At 44.5% G+C, this 23209-nt stretch overlaps 1 protein-coding gene across 4 annotated transcripts in view; it reads left to right on the top strand.

The window, feature by feature from the left end:
- DPYSL3 (dihydropyrimidinase like 3) overlaps window positions 1-23209 on the top strand; it is a 117441-nt gene that overhangs the window by 66413 nt on the left and 27819 nt on the right. For all 4 annotated transcript variants that reach the window (XM_015096117.3, XM_060415894.1, XM_027970374.2 and 1 more), the window contains exons 2-6: window positions 11757-11845; window positions 16967-17151; window positions 19856-20020; window positions 21948-22009; window positions 23076-23156. In XM_015096117.3, coding sequence (XP_014951603.2) covers window positions 11757-11845; window positions 16967-17151; window positions 19856-20020; window positions 21948-22009; window positions 23076-23156 — 582 coding nt within the window. The remainder of the gene's footprint in view (window positions 1-11756; window positions 11846-16966; window positions 17152-19855; window positions 20021-21947; window positions 22010-23075; window positions 23157-23209) is intronic.

Below are 23209 nucleotides of genomic sequence, written 5' to 3'. Positions count from 1 at the left end.
AAGAGGGAAATGGGTCCCATTCAGCGGACAGCAGCCCCGAGAGGCTAAGTGCTTTGCTCAGCGTCGCAGAGCTGGGGCCAGAATCCAGGTCCTGACTCCCATTTCAGGAGCTGGACTGCCCTTCATTCCCATTCAGTTCGTATAGCCATCTCAGTGTGGAGTTAACTCGATTCCAGCCGTCAGCTTCTGACCAGTCTCTTAAATCTCAGGTCCCTTTTCCTTCCTATTTGGTGTGTGACTGACAGCGCCTCAAAATTATTCTTCATGTTCTTGCACCCCAACTTCATGACTCTCCTTTCAGCTCTCCATTTTTATTAATTGGTTCTTTCTGACAAACTTGCCTTGACGTGTCCTTCACCTTTGGCACATCACTTCCTATTTGTTTATCTGTCTATCAAAATGTAGTTAATTTACAATGTTGTGTTAGTTGTAGGTATCAGTAAAGTGATTCAGACACACCCGCGTAAACACACACACACACATATATATTATTTTTCAGATTATTTTCCATTATAGTTTATTACAAGATACTGAGTATAGTTCCCTGTGCTGTCCATTAAGACCTTGTTGTTTATCTCTTGTATATATAGTAGTTGTATCTGCTAATCCCAAACTCCCATCTGTCCCCCACCCCTTTCTCCTTTCGTAGCAATGAGCTTGTTCTCTACGTCTGTGAGTCTGTGTCTGTTTTGTAAATAAGTTCATTTATGTCATTTTTTTAGATTCCACATATGAGTGATATCATATGGTGTTTGTCTTTCTCTGCCTTTACTTCAGTTAGTATGACAGTCTCTAGGTCCATCCATGATGTTGCAAATGGCATTATTTCATTCTTTTTGATAGCTGAATGTTGTTCCGTTGTATATATACGTACCACATCTTTATCCATTCATCTGTCAGTGGGCATTTGGGTTGCTTCCTGACTGCTGTAAATAGTGGCGCATCACTTTCTATTACCCTTCCTTGCGAAGCAGATCCCAGCTTTTCTCCGAAGTGTACCATATGTGTTCTGAACGATGCTCTTCCTATCACCTGGAGCACAGCAAACTCCCTGTTCTCTTTTCTTTTGTATAATTTTCTGTATTAAATCACTTTTGAAAGTTATAAAATGACATATATATTGTGCAACTAGTGAAATAATGTATAGAGGAAAAAGAGAGAAAAAGCGTTTCTCTACCTCCGCCCTTTGACTCCCTGTCTCTTGATTCCTAATGTCGAAGATTTGATGTGCATCCCTCCAGACCTTTCTGCTGCTCACATAGAAACGTAATAAACATATTTACATGTAGTATATTTGTTTGCTTTTGCAAGAACAGTATCGTATTTCACACATTGAAATGTACTTATGTTAGATATTGCTTCAGTTCAGGATTAAATTTAACCTGTTTAAAAGTATCTGCGTCATAATCCACAGTGTGACTGTATTCAGTTTATTAAATCGTGTCCCATGGTTGGCTATTCAGGGGCTGGACTGGATGTTTTCTGTCCGCCTCTCCAGCTGCCTCTCCCGGATTTTCTGTCTTGCTCCATGCCCTGGACCTGTCTGGGCTGCACCAGTAGGTCCTTTGCCCTTGGGCTCCGGGTTGGATTTAGTTCACGTGGTGCCACTCGGTGTTGAGGGAGGGTGGACAGTGAAGTCAGGGTATTTCGCCCTGACTCCTGCTCCATTACTGTGGAGTGGCGGTGTGCCCCTGCTGCAGGTCACATCTCCTGGCAGTGCCCTCTCCGTATATCTGCCCCCACTTTGACTTCGGTGATCACTCCTCTGGCCTCACTGGGCCTGGGGATGGTGTGACTCCCTGCGGTTGGTGGGCCCTGGGGGCTGCCCATCCATTTAATCTCCCTAAAGCCTGCCCATGCTTTGTTAAATAATCCCTTTGTTAAACGCTCTTTAATAATCCACTCTGAGTCTTCCATCTCTGTCCTGGCATCCTGAGCAATAAAGATCTTCCTCTTCTTCCCCCTTGTCATTTGCTATTACTTTCTAACTAGTTCCTTCCTTTATCTCCGGCATGTTCATTCTGTCAGATTTTCTTTCAAACTCTGGGGTTGTATTTCACTCATTTTCTCAAACTCCTTCCTGAGCTCCCCAGGACCCATGGGATAAAGGTGAAACCCAGAGCCGGTCGTTGTTTGCATCACCCTGATACGAAGTATCAAGGACGCCACCCATTTCTACAGTTTCCTCCCTGAAATGCGTTTCTTGCATTGATATATTTGGTGCTCACGGTGGCTGGTTCTGTGACACCAGACCCTGCGCCATTCCTCCCCCGCCCCAGGATGCCGTGTGTTCAACTCAGTGGGGAGAAGAGCAGATAATTCATTTCACGGAGGAGTACGTGAACAAAATGTACATAAAGCTTGTAAGAGTTTCTGGCATGTTGGAACTTTTCAGTAAATGCTGGTTACAAATTACACTTCACCCGCTCTGATCAGAATTGCCCTTCCGCACATCTAATGCAGCATCTTCACACCCAGTAGTCACACAAGTGTACATTTCAGGAATGAATTATTAACACTGCTTATCCCTAGAATCAAGGCCTGGTTGAAATTTCAGGCCCTCCTTCCTGATGAACGAGGCATTTGGCTCTCGCACAGGCTGTTGGCCGAGGGGACACAGTCTGCTGTTTGAACGTAGCTGGACCCTGGTTTTCTAGTCTCAATATGGATATGGAGCTTTCCTCCATAGCTCGTGGATTTGAGGCCTCAAAGAACAATGCCACACAAATGAAACAAACAGGAAAAAACCCAAATAGCAAACAAAACACAAAACTCTCATATAAATCCAGACCAAACTTGGCCAGGAATTGTCTCTAAACTATTGACTTTTTGTCAGTCTCTGTCCTGAGCAACGCAATGTGTTTCTCAGGTGCTTTATATCTAATAGTAGTAGCAGCCTTACATTTGTACTGCAATTTAGATTTGCCTTTAATTGGACATGTCCATAATCAGCAATAAAATACAGGTGGTAGCACAATAGAGAAATTAGTAGAAATATTTTTAATGCCTGCCACTCATGGAGCCTTTTCTATAAGTGCCCAACACTACATCATCATATTTAATTCTCACAGTAGCCCTGGGAGGTAGGCAGTTACCTGTATTTTACAAATATACAAATGGACCTTTCACTCATCCGGAGACGCTGAGGCCCAGAGATGGATCCATTGAGTCACTTGCCTAAAATCACACAGTGAGTCAGTAGCAGAGATGCCAACACAGCTTTGGCTTCCAGACTCCCTTGGTCACTGCTGCAGTTCTGGATGGCTCTGAGAACTGCGATTAGGGCTGGTTTCCATCCAGACGGCAGCCTTTCCGTTTTCCTCTCCCGTAAGCCCAGCTGAGGATGGACCACGTTTTTCTCTTGTGCCCAGACTTGGCACATCCTATTTTCTGATGAGGCACGCTTCTCCTCACTTCAGATTTACTCTACCCTGCCCCTCTCCCTCCTCCCTAACCTTTTGACCCAGTGAGCCTCCCTAATCCCCAGTACCCTCCTCCCTCTGCTCTGCTGCCCAGTGTCTGGGACATCCCTGTGACTCTGCTTTGGGCACTGCTCTTACTTCTGACAAACCAACCCATGGTGACCCATGTAGCTCCTTGTTTCAAGAGCAGGGATGGTGGTCCTGCAGTTATATCACGTCATTTTAGGTGATTCTGAAAGAGGGCACTCAATAACATTGAACCACATAGAGAGAAATTTTGTCTCCTTTCTAATTCTTTTCCCAACCTTCTGAGCAGATGAAGGGAAAAGTCTTCAGGTAGAGCTGATTTGTCTTGAACACCCTCCCTGCCACCCCAACTCTGGGTAATCTACCTTTTAACAGAGGTCACAGATCTGAAGCTCATCCTTCAAAATCCTTTGAGGACGGCAGAATGTAGCCAAAATTTCATGAGGTTTTTATTGTGTTCATTCCTAGGTTTACTATTTTTGGTAAGTGATACTAGCTTAGAATTTATGGGAGTGAGACAGTGTTTACTTTTAAAATACATTTATTTCAGGATAATATTAAGTAAATAACAGTACAGTTTGTACCAGGATCTGTCCAGTGTCTTGAAAATACACAGTGGGAACTGAGGTTTGGGCTTCACAAGCCCTGCTGACCTTTCTGCTTGAGAATAGGATGACTTTGTGGCTCCTTCTGTTCATCGCTGGGTCATCCCTCCCCTTGTCGTCCTCTGGTTCCTGGCCAGGTTTTCCACTCGTGCTTATCCGTGTCTGGGACCCTGTTCAAGATTGGGAGAGCGTTATCGGGGGCTGGGATTAAGATGCCATCCACAGTTCATTCTGCCACTCCAGTCTGACCCAGGCAGCCCCATCACTTGTCTGGCCCTTTGATAACCATGTCTTCAAAATGGTGAACATGGACTTGTAGGGGGAGTAATGCTCACAGCTGGCTTTGATGTTCCGGTTCAGAAGACGGGCCGCCACCCTGCCCTGGTTAATCCTGCCCTTGGCCACTGCTTCCTCCACCTTATGGTTGGCCCTCCAGGGCCAAATCGAGCGCTTTAAAGAAAGTGAAAGCAGTGCTTGCTGTTCATTATGCATTGTGTGTACTGGGCTATGTCCTGAAGGGGATGCCCCCTCTTAGCTTCCATGGTGCACACTTGGTCATAAGTATATTTGGGTGATGAGAGAAAGGAGGTATTTCTTTTTCTTTTTTTTTTTTTGCAATGCCATGTGGCAGGTGGGATCTTGGTTCCCTGACCTGGGATTGAACCCATGTCCCCTGCTCTGGAATCGCAGAGTCTTAACCACTGGACCACCAGTGATGTCCTGGAGGAATGTTCTTGAGATTCAACTGTAGCAGTTCAGAGTTTTGGAAGAGCCAGCCCTGTATAACTGCCCCCAGCTTCAGTAAAGACTCAGCCAAGAGGCTGCATTGCCCTCCAGGAAGTCTTCTTTTCTCCCTGGCCTCACTCTGTCTCTCTGTCTCCATGGCATGTTTGTCACTGAGGGGCCTGGAAACTGATCCATGCATTGGGCACGGAGAGCGAGTTTGGGGGCAGGTTTCAGACCCCACCACCCACTCTGCATTCTTGAAGGAGGAGGGCATGAAGATTGTTATCTGCTCACGGAGCCTTATTTCCAAAGGAAGAATGACCTGGAGGGGCCGTGGGAACCTGCCCTTTGCGGGTGGGTGTAAACAGAGACGTTTTGGCTGACCTTGGCTGCTGGTGGCAGGAGCTGAGAACAGTTGCTGGGGGTTGGCTGGGGACTGGCGTCTCTGAATTCCCTTTATGGAAAGGCCTGTTAGATTTTGATGAACAGAGTGTTGGTTCAGTTCTTCTAGAGTGTTTGTGAGCAGGGCACTGTATGGCAGCCATTATGATTGGAAGAAAGAATAACCATGATAGCAACTCCCATGTACTAAGATCCATACCTTGCCAAGCAGAGACTCACCATCATCCTAACCAGCACCCTCAGAGAAAGTGGTCATTGTCTCCCATTTCACAGATGAGGTAACTGAAGCCTAGAGAGGTGAAGTCACGCATCCAAACACAGGTAGTGTTTCTTTGAGAAGTCAAACTCCTCACCCAAGGTTGCATATTCAACAGCAGAGGTGGGTTGAGAAGGCTGCTCTCCTGGGAGCCTTGTCAGTACCTTTTTCTGAATCCCACAGTGAGCCAACCAGGACTGTCTTAGAAAGCCTTCACTCTGTCTTCTTTAAATGATGCTGCTTTAGGAAAGAAAAGCAACAAGATTTCATCTGTGTAGTCTATCCATCCTGTTTATTCTTAAGAGTGGGAGTGTTTTTAGGGAGTCAAATCTAATTATCCAGATGGGATTTTATTTTAAATAACCACCTGTGCCTTCAGCTGGACTTAAAAGGATCTTGAGTCCCCACTGAGGGTCGGAGTCTATGCTTTGTGATTTGAACACAGGTAATAAAAGATTTGACTGTAGAAGATTCCATCTCCAGTTTATATCCTCTCTTTTTTTCTCTCCTTCCTCTGACTAGAGTTTTTATTCTGAGCTGCTGGAATGTCTGCAGAGTAGAGAACAGATGTGTCCTAAGTACTGTTCCGGGGCTGACTTTATTGCCTGGGAAGAAATCCATGGAGGGCTCTGGTTTCTCTGGGAAACATATTCATATTAGCTCAGATGGAGGTGGTAATTTAAGTCCTTCAAGTTGAATACTAGGTGAGGAATACTGAAATGGGAGCCAGCATCCCCAGCCAGCTTGAGTTCAAGATTCTGTCCTTGCATTCTCTAGTCTAGTTGGAATCATGGCCATTGTTAACAGCATTGGCTTGTGGGTTTTCTTTCTCCTCCCTTCCCTCTCTTTCTCCCCCTTCCTCCCTCTGCACCTCTGTCTTTCTCTCTCCCTTCCTTCTTTTTTCTTTCTGTCTCTCTTCTCTCCCTTTTTCCTCACAAACTCTTAATTTTTTATAGTTGATTTTTCTAATCATAAAAAGTTGGACTTTAGCAAATGTCAAGGGCCTCTGCTATCCTGGATAGTAAATCAGGTGTCTCTGTAAAATGCATTAATTGGGAGATTGGGATTGACATATATGCACTAGTGATACTGTGTATAATATAGATGATGGCTTCCCTGGTAGCTCAGATGGTAAAGAATCTGCCTGCAATGCAGGAGCCCACAGTTCAATTCCTGGGTTGAGAAGTTCCCCTGGAGAAGGGATAGGCTAACCCATTCCAGTATTCTTGGGCTTCTCTGGTGGTTTAGACAGTAAAGAATCCGCCTGCAGTGCAGGAGACCTGGGTTCGATCCCGGGTTGGGAAGATCCCCCAGAGAACGGCATGGCAACCCACTCCAGTATTCTTGCCCGGAGAATCCCATGGACAGAGGAGCCTGGTGGGCTACAGTCCATGGGGTTGCAAAGAGTCGGACACGACTGAGCAACTAAGCACAGTACATAATAAAAGTAACTAATGAGAACCTACTATATAGCACAGGGAACTCTACACAATGCTCTGTGGTAACCGGAATGGAATAAAATCCAAAAAAGAGAGGATGTATGTATATGTATGGCTGATTTACTTTGCTATATAGCAGAAACTAATACAATATTGTAAAGCAACTATACACCGAAATTTAAAAAAACACACACACACACAAACACATTTAGGCCATAAGGAACAGGTCTGATGCACTGATTTTATAAGGAGTGGCTTACAAGTGATTTGATTCCTGAAGTTTCCTATCACAAAGAAAGCGTTCCTGCACGGGACCTGTCACATTCAGTATCAGAGAGGACAGGCCTGTCAGAAAGAGCCACTTGGCATAAGGTTTACAGATTGATTATTGGTGCAGTAGCCTCAGGTGGAAAGCAGTCAGGAGCCAAGAGATGGAAGACCTGGATTTGCTTCCAGCTGCAACTAATCAACTCTGTCACTTGGAGAAAGTCACCTATCTCTCTGTGTAGATCTTCCATTTAGACAATGGGAACAATAGTCCCTCCCCCATAAGTTTCTTAATTCAAAGCATTTTATTAAAATTTAAAGTACTGTGAATAATGAGTAGAATAAACGGAACTAGTATTTGCAGGTATTTACTGCGTGTTAGCATGTTAGATATTTTATTTATACTTGTACACACACACTTTTCCCCCTTCATACCATTTATTGCATGCTGGCAGCCACCCTGTGAGGTGAGCCTGGTGTTATTAATATTACCACTGTGAGCTAATACAGCTGGGGTGCTGAGAGGTTAAGTGCTAACTCAAGATCACAAACCTGGTTAGGTAGTCAGCCTGATTCTCCCAGTACTGGGAGAACCCCATGGAGCCCAAGCTTGGCAGCTGGCACACCTGGAACCTGGCTGGGCTATAAGAGTGGGCTGCATTGAGTCCTGGTGGCCGTGCAGCACCTGAGGCAGCCACAGCGTTTGGTGCTTCAGTCTCTAATTAGCTTCATCTTGGGTTCCAAACACCCTCCAGGTTATTCCCACGTGCTCAAGAAGGGCCATCATTCCTTATAGGTGTTAATGCATGAGAAACATTGGTTTGCTCCCGCCTGCCAATGCAGGAGACATAAGAGATGCAGGTTCGATCCCTAAGTCAGGAAGATCCCCTGGAGAAGGGTTTGGCAACCCACTCCAGTATTCTTGTCTGGAGAATCCCATGGACAGAGGAGCCTGGTGGGCTACAGTTCTAGGGTCACAACGAGTCAGACACAACTGAAGTGACTTAGCGCACATGCACGCATGCATTAACCACTTTATTAAAAGTTTGGGGGACAAGCTGAGGACCCCAGGAACAGCATTTGCTTGAGCACTGTGAGTTGTGGTTTTGATACTTCTGCTCTCCATGATAAAAAACAAATAATAATACTATATAAATAAAGCAGGGGTTTTATTATCCCCATATCTGAAACCTGTGCAAGGTCCCCACTTCATTTTGTGCTCATTTAGATTTTTGATGATTAGGTCAAAATTATTTCAGTAGCATTTGAACAGTTTTGAATGATGCCATCTCAGTGATGTTAATTCCACTTGGGTCACCTCTCCCTATCCCCTCTGATGTACAAGGTGCCTGGGATAGCTTTTGCCCCCTTTTGAGATTTGATGCTTACTGAAAAAAGTGATGATCCCCAGTGGCTCAGGACTGGATGTCCCCAGGCAGGAGAGGATGGTCATATTTCATGGCAGGGCTTAGTTTAGGCAGTAACTGGCTCCTTTCCCCCAACCAGCTTATTTCAGCTCTTTGCTAGAAAGATAAAGAATATCAGAAAAGCACTGAGCTGTGAGAGGGAACTCTTAAAGTTACCAAGATTATTGTTAGTGTGCAACTCCTGCTGGAGAAGCTTCTGTCACCTTCACAGACGCATAAACTGTGTCTGCGGTGTGACTTGGTACTGGGCTGGCTGATGGCTGCCTAAGAGCCATTTATAGAGCTTATCAAATACAGATTTGTTGACCTAGAGCAGGACCTGGAAATCTATATTTTTCTAATGTGCACCCTCGTTTGGGAAGCACAGTCGTAGGAGTGCCTCATATAATTTTGCAATTACTGTTAAAACAGTAGATTACAATAGCCTTCAATTAAAATGTTTTTCCTTAAAAGCCCAATATTCTGACCATTTCACATAATTTTCTGACTCAGACGGCCTTTCTATTCTTCTGATATAATACACCCTCCTATGTCCCACCCTTCATCCATTTATTTGACCAGCGTTTAACAGCTGTCTAAGATGGGTCCCAGCTGTCTAAGACAGGGTCACAAAGAGTCAGACACAACTTAGTGAGTGAACAACAAGAGATGGGCCCCAGGAAATGAGCTAAAAAGATCAAAAGACACATAGTTCTAAGCCCACAGGAGCTTGTGGCGTAGCCAGGAGACCATTAAACAGTAAACCAATTCTTGTGGAATAATATCATTGTTTCAGCTGCAGTGGGAACACCTAAAATTTGCTGGAAAGTCAGGTATTACATCCTGGGGAAAAAACCCTTTGAGACTTAACAGAAGAGAGGATGGTTGCCAATGGCAGGTGAACATGGGAGATGGCAGAGAGAGCTGCTTTGCAAAGGCTTAGTGGCCAGAGAGCCCTCGGTGGCAAGAACTGCACGTGCTTTGATTTGCCGCTGTATATGCAGAGCTAGTGGTAAAGAATCCGCCTGCCAACTCGGGGGACACCAGAGATGAGGGTATGATCCCTGGGTCAGGAAGATCCCCTGGAGGAGGGCATGGCAATCCACTCCAGTATTCTTGCCTAGAGAATCCCGGATCCTGGTGGGCTACAATCCATGGGGCCACAAAGAGTTGGACACGACTGAGCAACTAACACGCACACACACATTGATAAAACACTTGATAGAAACGAGGGTGGACGTACTGACAGAGGGCAGCTCGTGAGGGGCTTGGAGACTGTGTGGTGGGAGTTTGTATTTGACCTCATTAGTTCATTTTCTTTGCCACATGTGTAAGTTTTTTCTCAACATCTCATTGATGTGTATCTTTAAAAAAAGTCCTTCTCGCAACAGTACAGCATGATGAAATTGCTTCTTCTCACGCAATACCTTGGAAGCAGGAGAGACTCAGCAATAATTGGCTACATCCCCAGTGGAGCCCTAGCTTCAGTTCTCATCTTCTGGCCCTGTTCATAGTCTTTGATTTCGGAAGCTAGAAGTCAGCCTGTTTGTGGGGTGTCCTCCATAAAGCCTAGATCCCTTTTGAAAGCCCTGTCTCACCAGTGTCATCTCCTGTCCTCATCAGGTCCCTCCTTGATCCCTGAGTTCCCTCCACACTGATCTATTTCAGGTTTTCAAAGAAATACAACTTTTCTCCCACCACAGGGCCTTTGCACACACGGTTCCCTGTCTGCAGTTCTCCTCCATTCCTAGCCTCTGTTTTAAAACGCCCTGTGCCGTGCTGTGCTAAGTCATTTCAGTTGTGTCTGACTCTGTGTGACCCTATGGACTGTGACCAGCCAGGCTCCTCTATCCATGGGATTCCTCAAGAATACTGGAGTGGGTTGCCATTCGCTTCTCCAGGGAATCTTCCCCACCCAGGGATCCAACTGGTGTCTCTTAGGTCTAACCTGCAGTGGCAAGTGGGTTCTTTACCACTGGTACCACTTGGGAAGCCCCAAAAATGGGGACAGGGGTGACAGCAAAGGTGGTCAAAAAAAAGCGCCCCATTCCCCTTTATTTGTGATACTTGACACAATTTTACATTGTTTTTCTTATTCTGGTGACTTTATTGCCGGACTTCTGCTTCAAGTTCCATCAAGCCAGGGACCTGGTGTGGCTCATTCCCTGCCACATCCTTACGACCTATTTAATAAGAAAAGGTTAGCTACCTATTTGCTGAGTGAGTGGATGTGTGAACGATGAGTGGATGAGTGGATGGATGGATGAGTGTAGTTGAACTCTGTATGTTGAATTTGTAACAAACTACAGCCCGCCATTGTTTTCCAGGCTGCAGTTCCCCTCAGCCAGGCTCCTAAGAATTCTCTTCTCCCACATGAACCCAGCAAAGCTACGTCCATCCTTCATGTTGTGATCTCAGCTCCATTCATTTAATGGAATCTGAGATCTCTAAAGCTGACAGTGATCTGTTTCTCTCCTGACTTAGACATAAAATATATGTTTGTGTTTTGTTAATTACCACGCAATGTCTGTGCTTTGTTTCCAGCTGGATCACTTACCCAGCTTTCATTTAGTTATGACTTTTAAAAGACTTTTCTCATACGAAAAGCAATAAAGAAATATATTTCAGAGAATGTGAGAAATACTGAGTGTAGTGTACTCAGTATACTGAGGGTACTCAGTTCGTATATGAATCCCACATAATTTCTCCTCCTTGAGTTATACATTCCACAATTTGTATGCATATGTGTGCACATATAAGCCTCCCAAATTATAACATGATCCCCCTATCATAAAGACTTTTCAAGGCTATTTCATTGTATGCCTGACCCTAAGTTCCGTTTTTGAGACTTACTGTTGAGTGCCAACAGAACATCAGACGTGATGCTAGACACCGAGGTAAATGTTACCTATTTAGTGTTATTTAGTGCTTTCAGGAAAAGGATAATATAAAGAATAGCTACGTTTCTAAGTGGCTGTGATAGGTTGCAGAAGAAAGAAGTGAAACTCAGAATAATTTGAGTTATGGTTAAACAAGAAAGATTGGATCCCCAAGAGACACAGCCACTCAAATACTGAGTACACTGAACTCACAGGCGTCTTAAGACAGTGGTTCCTGCTGAAACAAGGACTTGGGAGAACCTTGGGAGACCACTCTTCTCTGAAATCCTACCTGTAAGAATGACTCCTGTTTTCCTTCTTTTCTAGAGTGACCGTCTTCTGATCAAGGGAGGCAGAATTGTCAACGATGATCAATCCTTTTATGCTGATATTTACATGGAAGATGGCTTAATAAAGTATGTATATAGGACCCTTTGCTTCATCTTTTGAACTTTCTTCACTAGAGACTCAGAAAGCAACTTGCTGCTTTTGCTTAGTAGACCAGCGCTTCTGTGTATTTCATTTCTCCTTCTCCTTAAAAATGAATCTTTCATTTAGCCCTTCAGTCTGGATAATCCCTTTAAAATTGGATTTTAAACTAGCCGTAGTTCACTTAGGCGCATGGATGAAGTGACAGATCTGAATTCAGTCACCCAAATGATGCTACAGGCCCCTTTGGGCAAGCTGCACTGATGGGCGCTCTATGTGTTGTAGAGAAGTGGCTGATGTGACCACTGTCCTTAAGATCATTGAAAAAGTCCACCAATTACCCTAAAAATATAAGGCCTAGTATAATAGGTCCATTCCCTTCTTTAGGGGATCTTCCTGACCTAGGGATTGAACCCAGGTCTCCTGCATGCTGGCACATTCTTTATCTGAGCTACCATGGAAGCCCCATAATAAATACCGAAAGAATTCAGGTAAAAATAAGTAATTTAGAAGTGCACGAATGGAGAAATCCTTTCAGAGGAAGGCTTTGAGGTGAAGAGAGCATTTAAATTGAACCTTGACTTAGGAGGGACTTCGAAGGTTTTGAGGTGGAGACGGCATTTAAACAGGACCTTGACTTAGGTAGGACTCGGTTGGGCAGTGCACAGATGGGACAAACATGTCAGGCCAGGTTTCCCAGTAGACACTTTAGGGATGTGTAATTACTTTACAGAATGGTTTGCTATTGGATGCTTGAAAGCAGCATAGCCAGATAACCTTTATGTACAACTTCCTTGCATAGTGATCTTTTAAAAAGGATTTGACCTATATATAGCCTTTCATCACATAAAGCAGGCTGCTTCCCCACACTGATAAGACATAGTTTAGAACTAGTGTATCCAGCCCACACCAGATGAGCCATCCCTGGCCTCATACAGTTTTATTTTTATATTATTCAGCTTCATTGGCTAGCTTTAAGATTCTGGTTATAGATCACTTGCTTAGATCACTATAGATCTTACTATAGATCACTTTGAAAACTTGGCTTAGATAAACCTTTCTGTGGGCGGACATTCCTTACCAGCCCCTAAATCTAGGCTAGTTTTCCCTTTGATGAGTTTTTTTTAAGATTTTTTTTTTTTAATGTGGGCCATTTTTAAAAGTCTGTATTGAATTTGTTATGGTATTGCTTCTGTTTTATGCTTTGGCTTTTTGGCTCTCAGGCATGTGGATCTTAGCTCCCCAATGAGGGATTAAACCCACACCACCTGCACTGGAAGGCAAAATCTTAACCACTGGATCACCAGGGAAGTCCCTTGATAAGTTTTTAAAATACCCCATGCTTTTATCAATCATAGCAATTCTGACATTATTAGGCCCCCTTGAGAGCAAGCACTATTTTGGGTTCTTCAATGTATCTACAGCATCTAACCCAGTACTTGATACATAGAGACTTTTGTAAGAGCTGCCTTTTATTGAGTATATATCATAGTGTGTGCCAGGCATTAGAGTAAATGTTTTACAGGTCTCATCTCATTTAATCTGCCAGCAATTCTATGAAGTAAGTACTCTTATTACCTTCTTTTTCAGAGGATAGAGAAGAAAGAGGAATGGAGAGAGTAAATAATTTGCTAAAGATCAACATATTAATTCATTGAATGAATGACCAAATGCAAGAATGAAGATGTTCATACTTAGTAGCTTTGCTGATTTGCATACATTTTCATAATAGAAGTGGGAAAATTAGTGTTATTAGACAAGTCAACTGATGGTAAAAAATACTTTCTTCAAGATATAAGCCACAATTAATTTTGCATTTTTTTCTTACTAAAAAATTATTATGTGCAGTCTGCTCTCTTTGGAGCAAATGTGTTCCCTCATTTAGACATTTTCAGAGTTAGAAAAAAAAAATTCAGTGCCTCATGCTTCTTCTTCATTCCAGAGCTCATTAATTGATCATGGAACTTTTCGTGGTTGACCCTTAAACACAGGCCCTGAATCCTTCTTCGTGCAGTGATTCAGGCATCTACTACCATAGTTGAATATATCAACTGAATCTTCTTTGTCTTCACTATTAAAATAGACCGGAAGGCCACTTGCCAAGGACATTATGGAAGGAATTTAACCATCCAACGTGTGTGTTGGTGGTGGAGAGAAGGGTGTATAAACATGATTTTCATCTTATCCTATAATTTGATATATCTTCAGCAACTTTCTTAACCCACAGAACTTTGAAACAAATAATTCCTTTTAGTTTTTACAGAGTTGTGTGCCTGTGAGGGCTGCTGGAGTGCCTGCTGTGTGCAAAGCAGCTGTCTCAGGCCATGGACCTGTACTGTTTCACGTGCCATGGAGGATGTCATTGGAAACCAAATCAACTCTCTTCCCCCAGGGACCTGACAATCTTTTAGGGGAAATGATATGTCTGTCCATACAAAGCATATGATGTTACCCAATAATATCAATATATGTGTGTGTGTCCCCAGTCACTCAGTCATATCCAACTCTTAATGACCCCATGGACTGTAGCCCGCCAGGCTCCTCTGTCCGTGGGATTTCCCAGGCAAGAATACTGGAGTGGTTTGCCATTTCCTCCTCCAGGGAATCTTCCCAATTCAGGGATGGAACCCACATCTCCTGCATTGGCAGGTGGATTCTTTACCACTGAGCTACCGGAGAAGTGCAATAATATCAATATCATGCATTAAATTAGTAGAATAGATGAGATCCAGAGGAACAAGAGGACTGTGTGAGATTAGAACATTATAACTATAATGTTATAACTTTATGACAGCTGATATTTATTTAATTTTTATGTGCTTTACAGGGTTCTATGGGCTTAACACAGATTAACATTTAATCTATACAATAGACCTATAAAGAAGGCTTTTTAAAAAAATTACGTCTTACAGATGAAGGAATTGAGACATGGTGAGGTTAAGTTACTTGGCCTAAATCATAAAGTGAGCATTAGCAGAGCCACGATGGTGAATCCAGGGGAACCCACATGCAGGGCAGAGCCACACTCTTCAGTACTAGACCTGGCTGTCAGGAGAAACTTGACCAAGGAGGGGAGATGGAAGCTAAGCCTTCGAGGATTAATATGACCTTGATTGGCTCAGTGGAGAAAAGTGGGGGAAAGCATTTCTCTTTGAGACTAGGTATTATACCAGTTGTCAAAAGTGGGTGGAAACGTGCCTACATAGACACACCCAAAAGAGGCAACTCTTCCTGCTCTTGGTTCTCAGTTCCCTGAGAGGTGAATCAGTGAGGGAGGGAAATGGGAACACACTGGCCAGTATCTGGACTAGAGTGGAATTACCAGCAAGGCTGCATTTTTTCCACAGTGTGTTTTGAATTGTGGTGACTCTGGAATGGCCCAGTGGTGATGTGGTAAGAGTGAAATCTTGGGGATGTCGGAAAGCTTAATTTTAGTTGTAGAACTTACATTTTGTCAAACCAGTGGAAAACTCTTACCACCCCAAGAGAATGTCTTTCTTGGCTGGGTATAAACAAAAGCAGAAAGTGTTCATGCCACTGGCAGCGGGTACATGTGTTGTAAGGTAGGAGATGGTTCATAATAATGGAGATCCTCATGAGCCTTAAGTCTGCCTGGAATTAACTGGATGTTTATATCAAGGATGTGAGCTGAACACCGTTGGTCTATGAGGTTACATTGTGCTAAGGGTAGCTGTATTTGTCACGTGTCTTGTATAGTATCCACTTGGCCTGCTCATTGGCTTCCTCCCCACCCGTTTCCCCCTCTCTGCCTCCCTGAGATGCTCTGAAGCTTCTTGGGTGAAGCTATGTCTGGTGGAGGTTATCACAGTCCACTTGCTTGGCTTGAAGCTTCTCCTGAGCTGCTGGCCACACAGAAGCAGCTGGTGTAGGCATTTGCATCTTTGGCACCCTCTTTGAGAATCTGCCATCGGTTGTGATTGATAGATGAGCTATCAGGGAAGGATGGACTTGGGAGTGGGAAGGGACTTGGGAATGCCCTAGACATATTCCATTTGTCCTTAGGAGCACAGACGAACCCATTTAGATAGCACAGTTCATGCACTTGTTTTTAAAATGATTCTTTACCATCTCCTTCAATCTCTTCTAACAGTTCATTATTTTACAGCTGTTCAATCCTTCTGCAAATGTTCTTCCTGACTCTTAAATAAAGAGCTAAATGAAAATAAAAACACTGGGCTTCCCTGGTAGCTCAGCTAGTAAAGAATCTACCTGCAATACAGGAGGCCCTGGTTTGATTCCTGGGTCGGGAAGATCTCCTAGAGAAGGGATAGGCTACCCACTCCAGTATTCTTGGGCTTTCCTGTCGCTCAGATGGTAAAGAATCTGCCTGCAATGTGGGAGACCTGGGTTTGATCCCTGGGTTGAGAAGATCCCCTGGAGGAGGGCATGGCAATCCACTCCAGTACTCTTGCCTGGAGAATCCCCATGGATAGAGGAGCCTGGTGTGCTGCAGTACATGGTGCTGGAAAGAGTTAGACATGACTGAGTGACTAAGCACACAATAAAAACATTTATTGAAATATTTATTACACCCCCTATATTGCAGCCACAGTCAAACCCTTGGGGTGACAGTACTAAGCCAGGACACATGGTCTCACCAAACACCATACTGGATTGTTTTATGTCTATAAAAATTGTTTTCTGGATGGAGCTAGAGATTATCATACTAAGCAAAGTAAGTCAGACAGAGAAAGACAAATACCATATAATATCACTTGTATGTGGAATCTAAAAAATGATTCAAATGAACTTATTTACAGAATAGAATCTGACTCACAGACAGATAACAAACTTATCGTTACCAAAGGGGAAAGAGGGAAAGGGATAAATTACGAATTGGGGTTAACAGATATACACTACTGTGTATAACACAGAAAAACAACAAGGTCTTGCTGGTTAACACATATTCATTGTCTTATAATAAAAAATGTTTTATTATTTGTTTCTAGATTGCTCAGCTGGAAAGCTTAATCACTTGGAAAGACTACTTTGATAAACATAGGTTACAACTTTTAAAATCCTTACAATACCATGTTTGTCTTGGAAGTCCTTCTTTTAAATTGCTGGTTGTTTCCCTGTCTCACCAGGCAAATTGGAGACAATCTGATAGTCCCTGGAGGAGTGAAGACTATCGAGGCCAATGGGAAGATGGTGATCCCTGGAGGCATCGATGTCCACACTCACTTCCAGATGCCATACAAAGGCATGACCACAGTGGATGACTTCTTCCAAGGGACCAAGGCTGCCTTAGCAGGGGGCACCACCATGATCAGTAAGTCCCACAAATTTACACACTCTTGGAAAGCGTGCTAGGGGTCCTAAGAAGTGAGTTTAACTAATGTGTTAACCGCAGTGCTCTCTGGTGGTAACTCATATACTTCCCCTCAATTCAGCAAATAGACTTTCTGCCTGACAAGACCTAAGAAAAGCTGGTTATAGAGAGGACACCAGCTTCTGTAACTGCTTAAAGAGATGCAGGAGGCTCATCACCTTGAAAGCAGTATACTCTCTGTCTTCCTTAGAGGAGGGGCTGAGTATGCCATGGGTGGGGAGTCAGCACTTAGCATCTCTGGGCCAGACCCTGGGGAAAGTGGACTTGGAAAAGCTGTGGGCCTTGGGCAAAAGGTGATCTCAGAACTTCCCGCTTGGGTGTGAGGCAGGACGGGCAGAGGGCATGAGCAGAGCAGTGCAAACACAGCTGAGAAGTATCCCAGAGAGAATGACAGTGAGACGGGCAGTTCTTGAGAACTTAGGAGGCTTCATTGGTGGTTAGTGTTATTTGGTCTGTGCTGTATTGTGACCAATTCATAGCTTTAAGATTGGGCAAGTTGGGGAGTTGTTTCCCTTACTTTGTTTTTCTGGCAACTTTTGCAATTCCAAAGAAACCTAGGAAGTTGCATGCCATTGGATTACTGAAGAGATAGCATTCCAGGGCACTCCTTCCTGTCCAAAGAAGTTCCAGTGAACTGGCCCCAGCCCAGCCCTGGCCCCCAACTTGGTCAGCAAGAGCACTGTTACCACCCAAGAAATATGCATCCACCCAAGAAATCAGAATAGCCTGAGTCGTAGACTTAATCATTGTCTTTTGCTTCCCTTCTATTGGAGCAGTAGTAGGGTTCAGCTTCAGCTAGGGGTGTGGAAACCCAGGAAAATGGCATCAGGGCCATAAAAGGTGCATTTCTGGGAGCCTGAAGCCTTTGTCCAGCCAGAAGAAAGAAGCCAGCCGAGTTCTCAGCAGCTGCCTGCCTACAAAGGCTCTGGTGCGGGTCCAGACACAATAACACAGCTCCAGGCCTCTGCTTTCAGATAAGTGCACTTGGGCTGCCTGTGCTAGAAGGCTGAGGAAATGAGTGATCTCGGCCTGGCTTGCTGCCATCTGGCCGAGGAGCTGGACCTGTTCAGAGCCCTAGACATATGCATTAGGCTTGGGCTTCTGCTTTAGGCAGGGAGCAGGAGGAGAGTCAGTGCTCCACATGAAAAGAGAGGAAAGCATGTGAGAATCACAGAAGTGTCTGGGTCCTTTCTGAGATAATTAAACACCCTAGGTATGCAAACACACTCACACACACACACACACACACACACACACACACACACACACACACACATCTCACCTCACTGTCACAGTTTGGCTGTATTAGTTTTTCTGTTTAACAAAAATAGGGTTGTCTTCTGTTCACTAGTTAATATGTCATGGATGTCTTTCCATTCATTTATTTTTTTTCTACTGAATTTTAAATGGACTTATGACATCCATTTTAAGAAGATATCACAATTTATGTATTTAACTAAGCTTCCCTATTGTAGAACTTTGTTTCTAGCTTTTCACTTGCATAAATACGTGAAGAGTGGCAAATATCCTGAGGACCCAGATTTTGTGTTCAGGCACATTTATCTCCTGAAGGATAATTTTTAGGCAGAGGAATAATTGTTGAGTTTAAGGTATGAAAAATGTCAAGGATTTTGAAACACATTTCAAAATTGTTCTTAGCAACGTTGTTCTAGGTCACACTTTCTCTCAACTGACATGGGGAGCAATTAAATAGTAACATTTGTCTTAACCTTACCAGTGTTACTGGTGTAAATGTTATTCTTTTTAAAAATATTGTCCACTATGGCAGGTACTGCAAGAGTAGGTTTGGGCCTCAGAGAAACCGTATTCTTTTTATTTATTTGTTTATTTAGCTTAGGCATCTGGTGCCTTCCTTGCGGCACACAGACTCTACTGGTGGCTTGCGGGCTCACTAGTTGCAGTGTGTGGGCTTCGTTGCCCTATGGCATGTTGCTCTTAGTTCCCCAACCAAGGATCAAACCCGTGTCCCCTGCATTGAGAGATGGATTCTTAACCCACTAGACCACCAGGGAAGTCCCAGAAACCGTATCTTTGATGAAAAGTTTGCATGAAACTAAGATCTGTGGGCTAAGCATCAGGTTCACTTATCTGATACCAGCTCTTTCCTACAGCAGTAGGCATGAAAATGTCACTGTCTTGTGACCTGACATAACTTTAAAGACCGTTCTTCTGCCCTTAGAAAGAAGGAGTTCAACTTTGATCACCAGCAGTAACTCCCACAGTTACTGGTAATAATGGCACATAGTAGGAGCTCATCAGTTGATAGCTAGCATTTATCGAGCACTTATATGTGCCAGGCATCATGTGAAGCCCTTTCCATGCTTTTTCCCATTCAATCTCTTCACGAACTTAGAGGCAGTGGTATCCCCGTCCCCACTCCACATTGAAGGATGAGAAAAAACAAAGTTTAGAGAAGCTAGTCATTTGCCCAGGATCACATAGCTACGTAATGGTTGACTCATCAGCATCCACCACTGAAACCACCCAGGACCCCTTTCTGAGGTTAACCCTATGCTCAAGAGATAGAGACGTGCCGTCGTAGCTAAGCAAACAGGACAGACCTGTACAGAGGGGACCAAAGGCTGTGTTGGTGAGTCGTCCATGTGGGGCCTCTCTTGTCCAGTTGACCATGTGGTGCCCGAGCCCGAGTCCAGCCTGACGGAGGCTTATGAGAAGTGGCGGGAGTGGGCCGATGGCAAGAGCTGCTGCGACTACTCCTTACATGTGGACATCACCCACTGGAACGACAGCGTCAAGCAGGAGGTGCAGGGCCTCATCAAGGACAAAGGTGAGTGTGGACACACCCTCCTTCTTTCTCCCATGTCTGTCTTTCTCATGCTCTCCACTCACTAGGTTGCAGGGAACCTTGAGCGTGAATGCTGGATGGAGTGGTGCCTCTATGAACCAGGCACTTTATGCCATCCTATTATTCCTTACAGGATCCCCATGAGATAGGAATTATTATCTTTACAGATGGAGAACCTGGGGTCCAGAATAAGTAGCTCAGGATCATAGAGCTAGTAGGCAGTAATCTACCCAAAGTCCATTCTCTGAATCCCCATGCAATACTGCCCATTGCACAGATGGAGAAACTGAGATCAGGAGAGGTCACAGCTTGTACATATACACTTAGAAACTGAGAAATTTTTAATGTCTATCATTTTTAGTCCAAATATCCAAATGTTACTCTTATGCAACAAGAGCATCCTCAGAAAAAGCTAAGACATTTCTGGGAACAAAGATGTGTTCATAGAAGCTTAAATCGTGTGTGTGTGTGTGTGTGTGTGTGTGTGTGTGTGTTCGTTCATGTCCTCTCTGTGAGTACATGATGTAGGCGCCCATTGTCTTTTTACACTCCTCTGTGTTCTGCTGGTCAGCTGTTTCACACACGCACCAACCCCCGTAGTGCACACAGACATGCGGGGCTGGAGGACCTGCGGGAGTAGGAGGAATGGCCTCTGCTGAATAGCCAGGTCAGAAGGAGGCAGACCTGTGCAGAGTGATGGGATAAGTGCCGCAGGATGCAGACGATTGTCCTAACAATAATGGATAAGACTAATTATAATATATCTTAGTGCTAAGTCCTTGTACTATGATACTGGTACTAATACTAATGTTATAAAAAACTCTAATTTTGTAATAGTTATCAGCAAGCAGTCTGGATGCAAAGGCCAGGAGTGCAGTGGAAGGCAGTGTACTGGGGTGAAGGGAAGGTATGACCTCTCAAGGAAGGAGCTCTCCACTTCCTCCTCCCACCCTCAAACTCTGCCCAGTCCTAGCTGATTCAGAGGGTGAGGTTAACCTCTTCCCACTTTTGTGTCTCCTTCCACACCGTGCATCTCAACTAGGGTAGAAAAGTGAATGGATTTAATACTCCCGAGGCTTGTAAGAAGGGTCGTGTTGGGAAAACTGCCCTGAGTTGCACTCCTCTGGGTGGGGAAGTCCTCAGATTATGTCTGCTTTTGGCCTGGAGCACTGTGGGCTGAAGTGACCCTCATGGTTGGAGACCAAAGTTACTTTCCTTTCCTCAGAATGACTCTCTATTCCCCAGTCCCATAGTCTGTAAAATAATCTATGAATAGTGTATTTGGAGGGAGAAATTAAATGGCTCTTTCCTTTTAACCCTGATGCCTTAGGTATTTAAGCCCAGGTTGAACCTTGATTTCTGCACATTAGCTCTGTTAGTTCCCTGGGGACTGGCTCTAGATCTCAGTTCTGTCTCAGACTCAACACCCTACCCAGCCCTGGTAGAGAGCTGACATTCACAAAAAGCAAAATCAACTGATCCCAGGAGTTCAGCCATATGCCAGTGCTAAGAGCTCTGCATGTGTTATCTCTTTTAAAGTTTCCAACCACCTTATGAAGCAGGATGGTGCTTCATAATAATGGAAATTATTTTTCCATTTTACGGATGAGGAAACCGAAGCTCAAGAGGCTACCCTGAGCAGTGTTCAGGCTTGTTGACCCTTTGGGCTGGGAACAGTGTAGGGGGAGGCAGAAAAGAGGTACAGAAGAAGAGACCAAACTGCTATGATGTCATAGGAATTGTCAGTTTTTCAGAGTAGAGGACATAGAGAAATGCTCTTGGAGGATGGGACGTGTCCACTCTGCACTGGGTGGGGGCCTGTGGTGCTCTCAGGGCGGGAAGCGCAGGATCCAACCAGATGATGACCACAGTGTCCTCCTCCTGTCTCCCCTCCCCTCCTCTCTTGCAGGGGTGAACTCCTTCATGGTTTACATGGCCTACAAGGATTGGTACCAAGTGTCCAACACGGAGGTAACAACCCACCGTGTGTGGTTTGGGGTCTCTGGATGGGTTTCCTGTGGTGGCCGGTGACCTTGGCTATTGGCACGTGAGTCACTGTAGTTCATGTGGGAGAACGCTGGGCAAGACAGCTTCTTGAAGTCTTCACGGTCCATTCTACGTTTGCAGTAAGGTAGCAGGCAGGGTGCCAGGGGCAAGGCAGACTGGGAGCTAGAATTTCCACTGGGAGCAACTTTCTCCAAAGGACGATAGGAAGGGTATGTCTAAATCTCCATCTAACTGACAAATTCTATGCCTCTTGGGAATTCAGGGGAAGTATAAATGCTCAGCCTTGCAGGATAAAGGAAGGCCATCTGCTCTTTGGGCTCATCATACCAGCTTGCCTTTGACTTTCTTCCTATGAAATGCATGGGGTTGCTTGTTTTAGACAAACCTTAACTTCTCAGAAGAAATGCAAAACATGAATTCCCATACTTCCCAGCAAGGAGATGAAGCGTGGTCTGCCCTGAGAGGCTAAGAGATAGAGATTTCAGCTTTTGAGTTTTCTCCTGGCTGGCTGCAGTGCCTGTAGGGAGTGTTAAGAAGGATTTTGAAGCACTGTCTGAACTTAGTGGGAAATAATTCCATTTAAATGGAGACGGTGGTGGGGTTAGTATCACTTTGTTAGGTGTTCTCCCTGTCTGCCTAGGAGACATGACGGGTTTTCCTTCCGTAGACAGTTTCCGAGAGTTCCTAAAGTTCCTCTGGACTAGCTCTCCTCCTTGGCCTCTTTGGTGATGCATCTTTTAGTCTGTATGTCTGCCCTGGTCACTTATTTCCTTTGGTTGATCTCATTTATTTTTTTCTTTTAATTATTTACTTATTTTGGCTGCACTGGGTCTTAGTTGTGGGATCTAGTTCCCTGACCAGGGATGGAACTCAGGTCCTCTTCATTAGAGTGTGGAGGCTTACCTACTGGACCACCAGGGAGGTCCCAACCCCATTTATTTTAGCTCCCACTCTAGTCATGGGCCCGTGCACACGGTTAGCTAAAAGCATGGTGTCCTAGGAAGGTGACAAAGCCTCATTTCTGTTTCAGCTGTATGAGATCTTCACGTGTCTGGGAGAGCTGGGGGCCATCGCTCAGGTGCACGCTGAGAACGGGGACATCATTGCCCAGGTAACACGGCACAGCTCCCTGCAGTGCAGGGGCCCCTCAGGCGAGCATCTGCC

This window comes from Ovis aries, chromosome 5 (genome assembly GCF_016772045.2).
Source record: "Ovis aries strain OAR_USU_Benz2616 breed Rambouillet chromosome 5, ARS-UI_Ramb_v3.0, whole genome shotgun sequence".
Lineage (NCBI taxonomy): Eukaryota > Metazoa > Chordata > Mammalia > Artiodactyla > Bovidae > Ovis > Ovis aries.
This window is presented reverse-complemented; position numbering and strand designations above follow the sequence as displayed.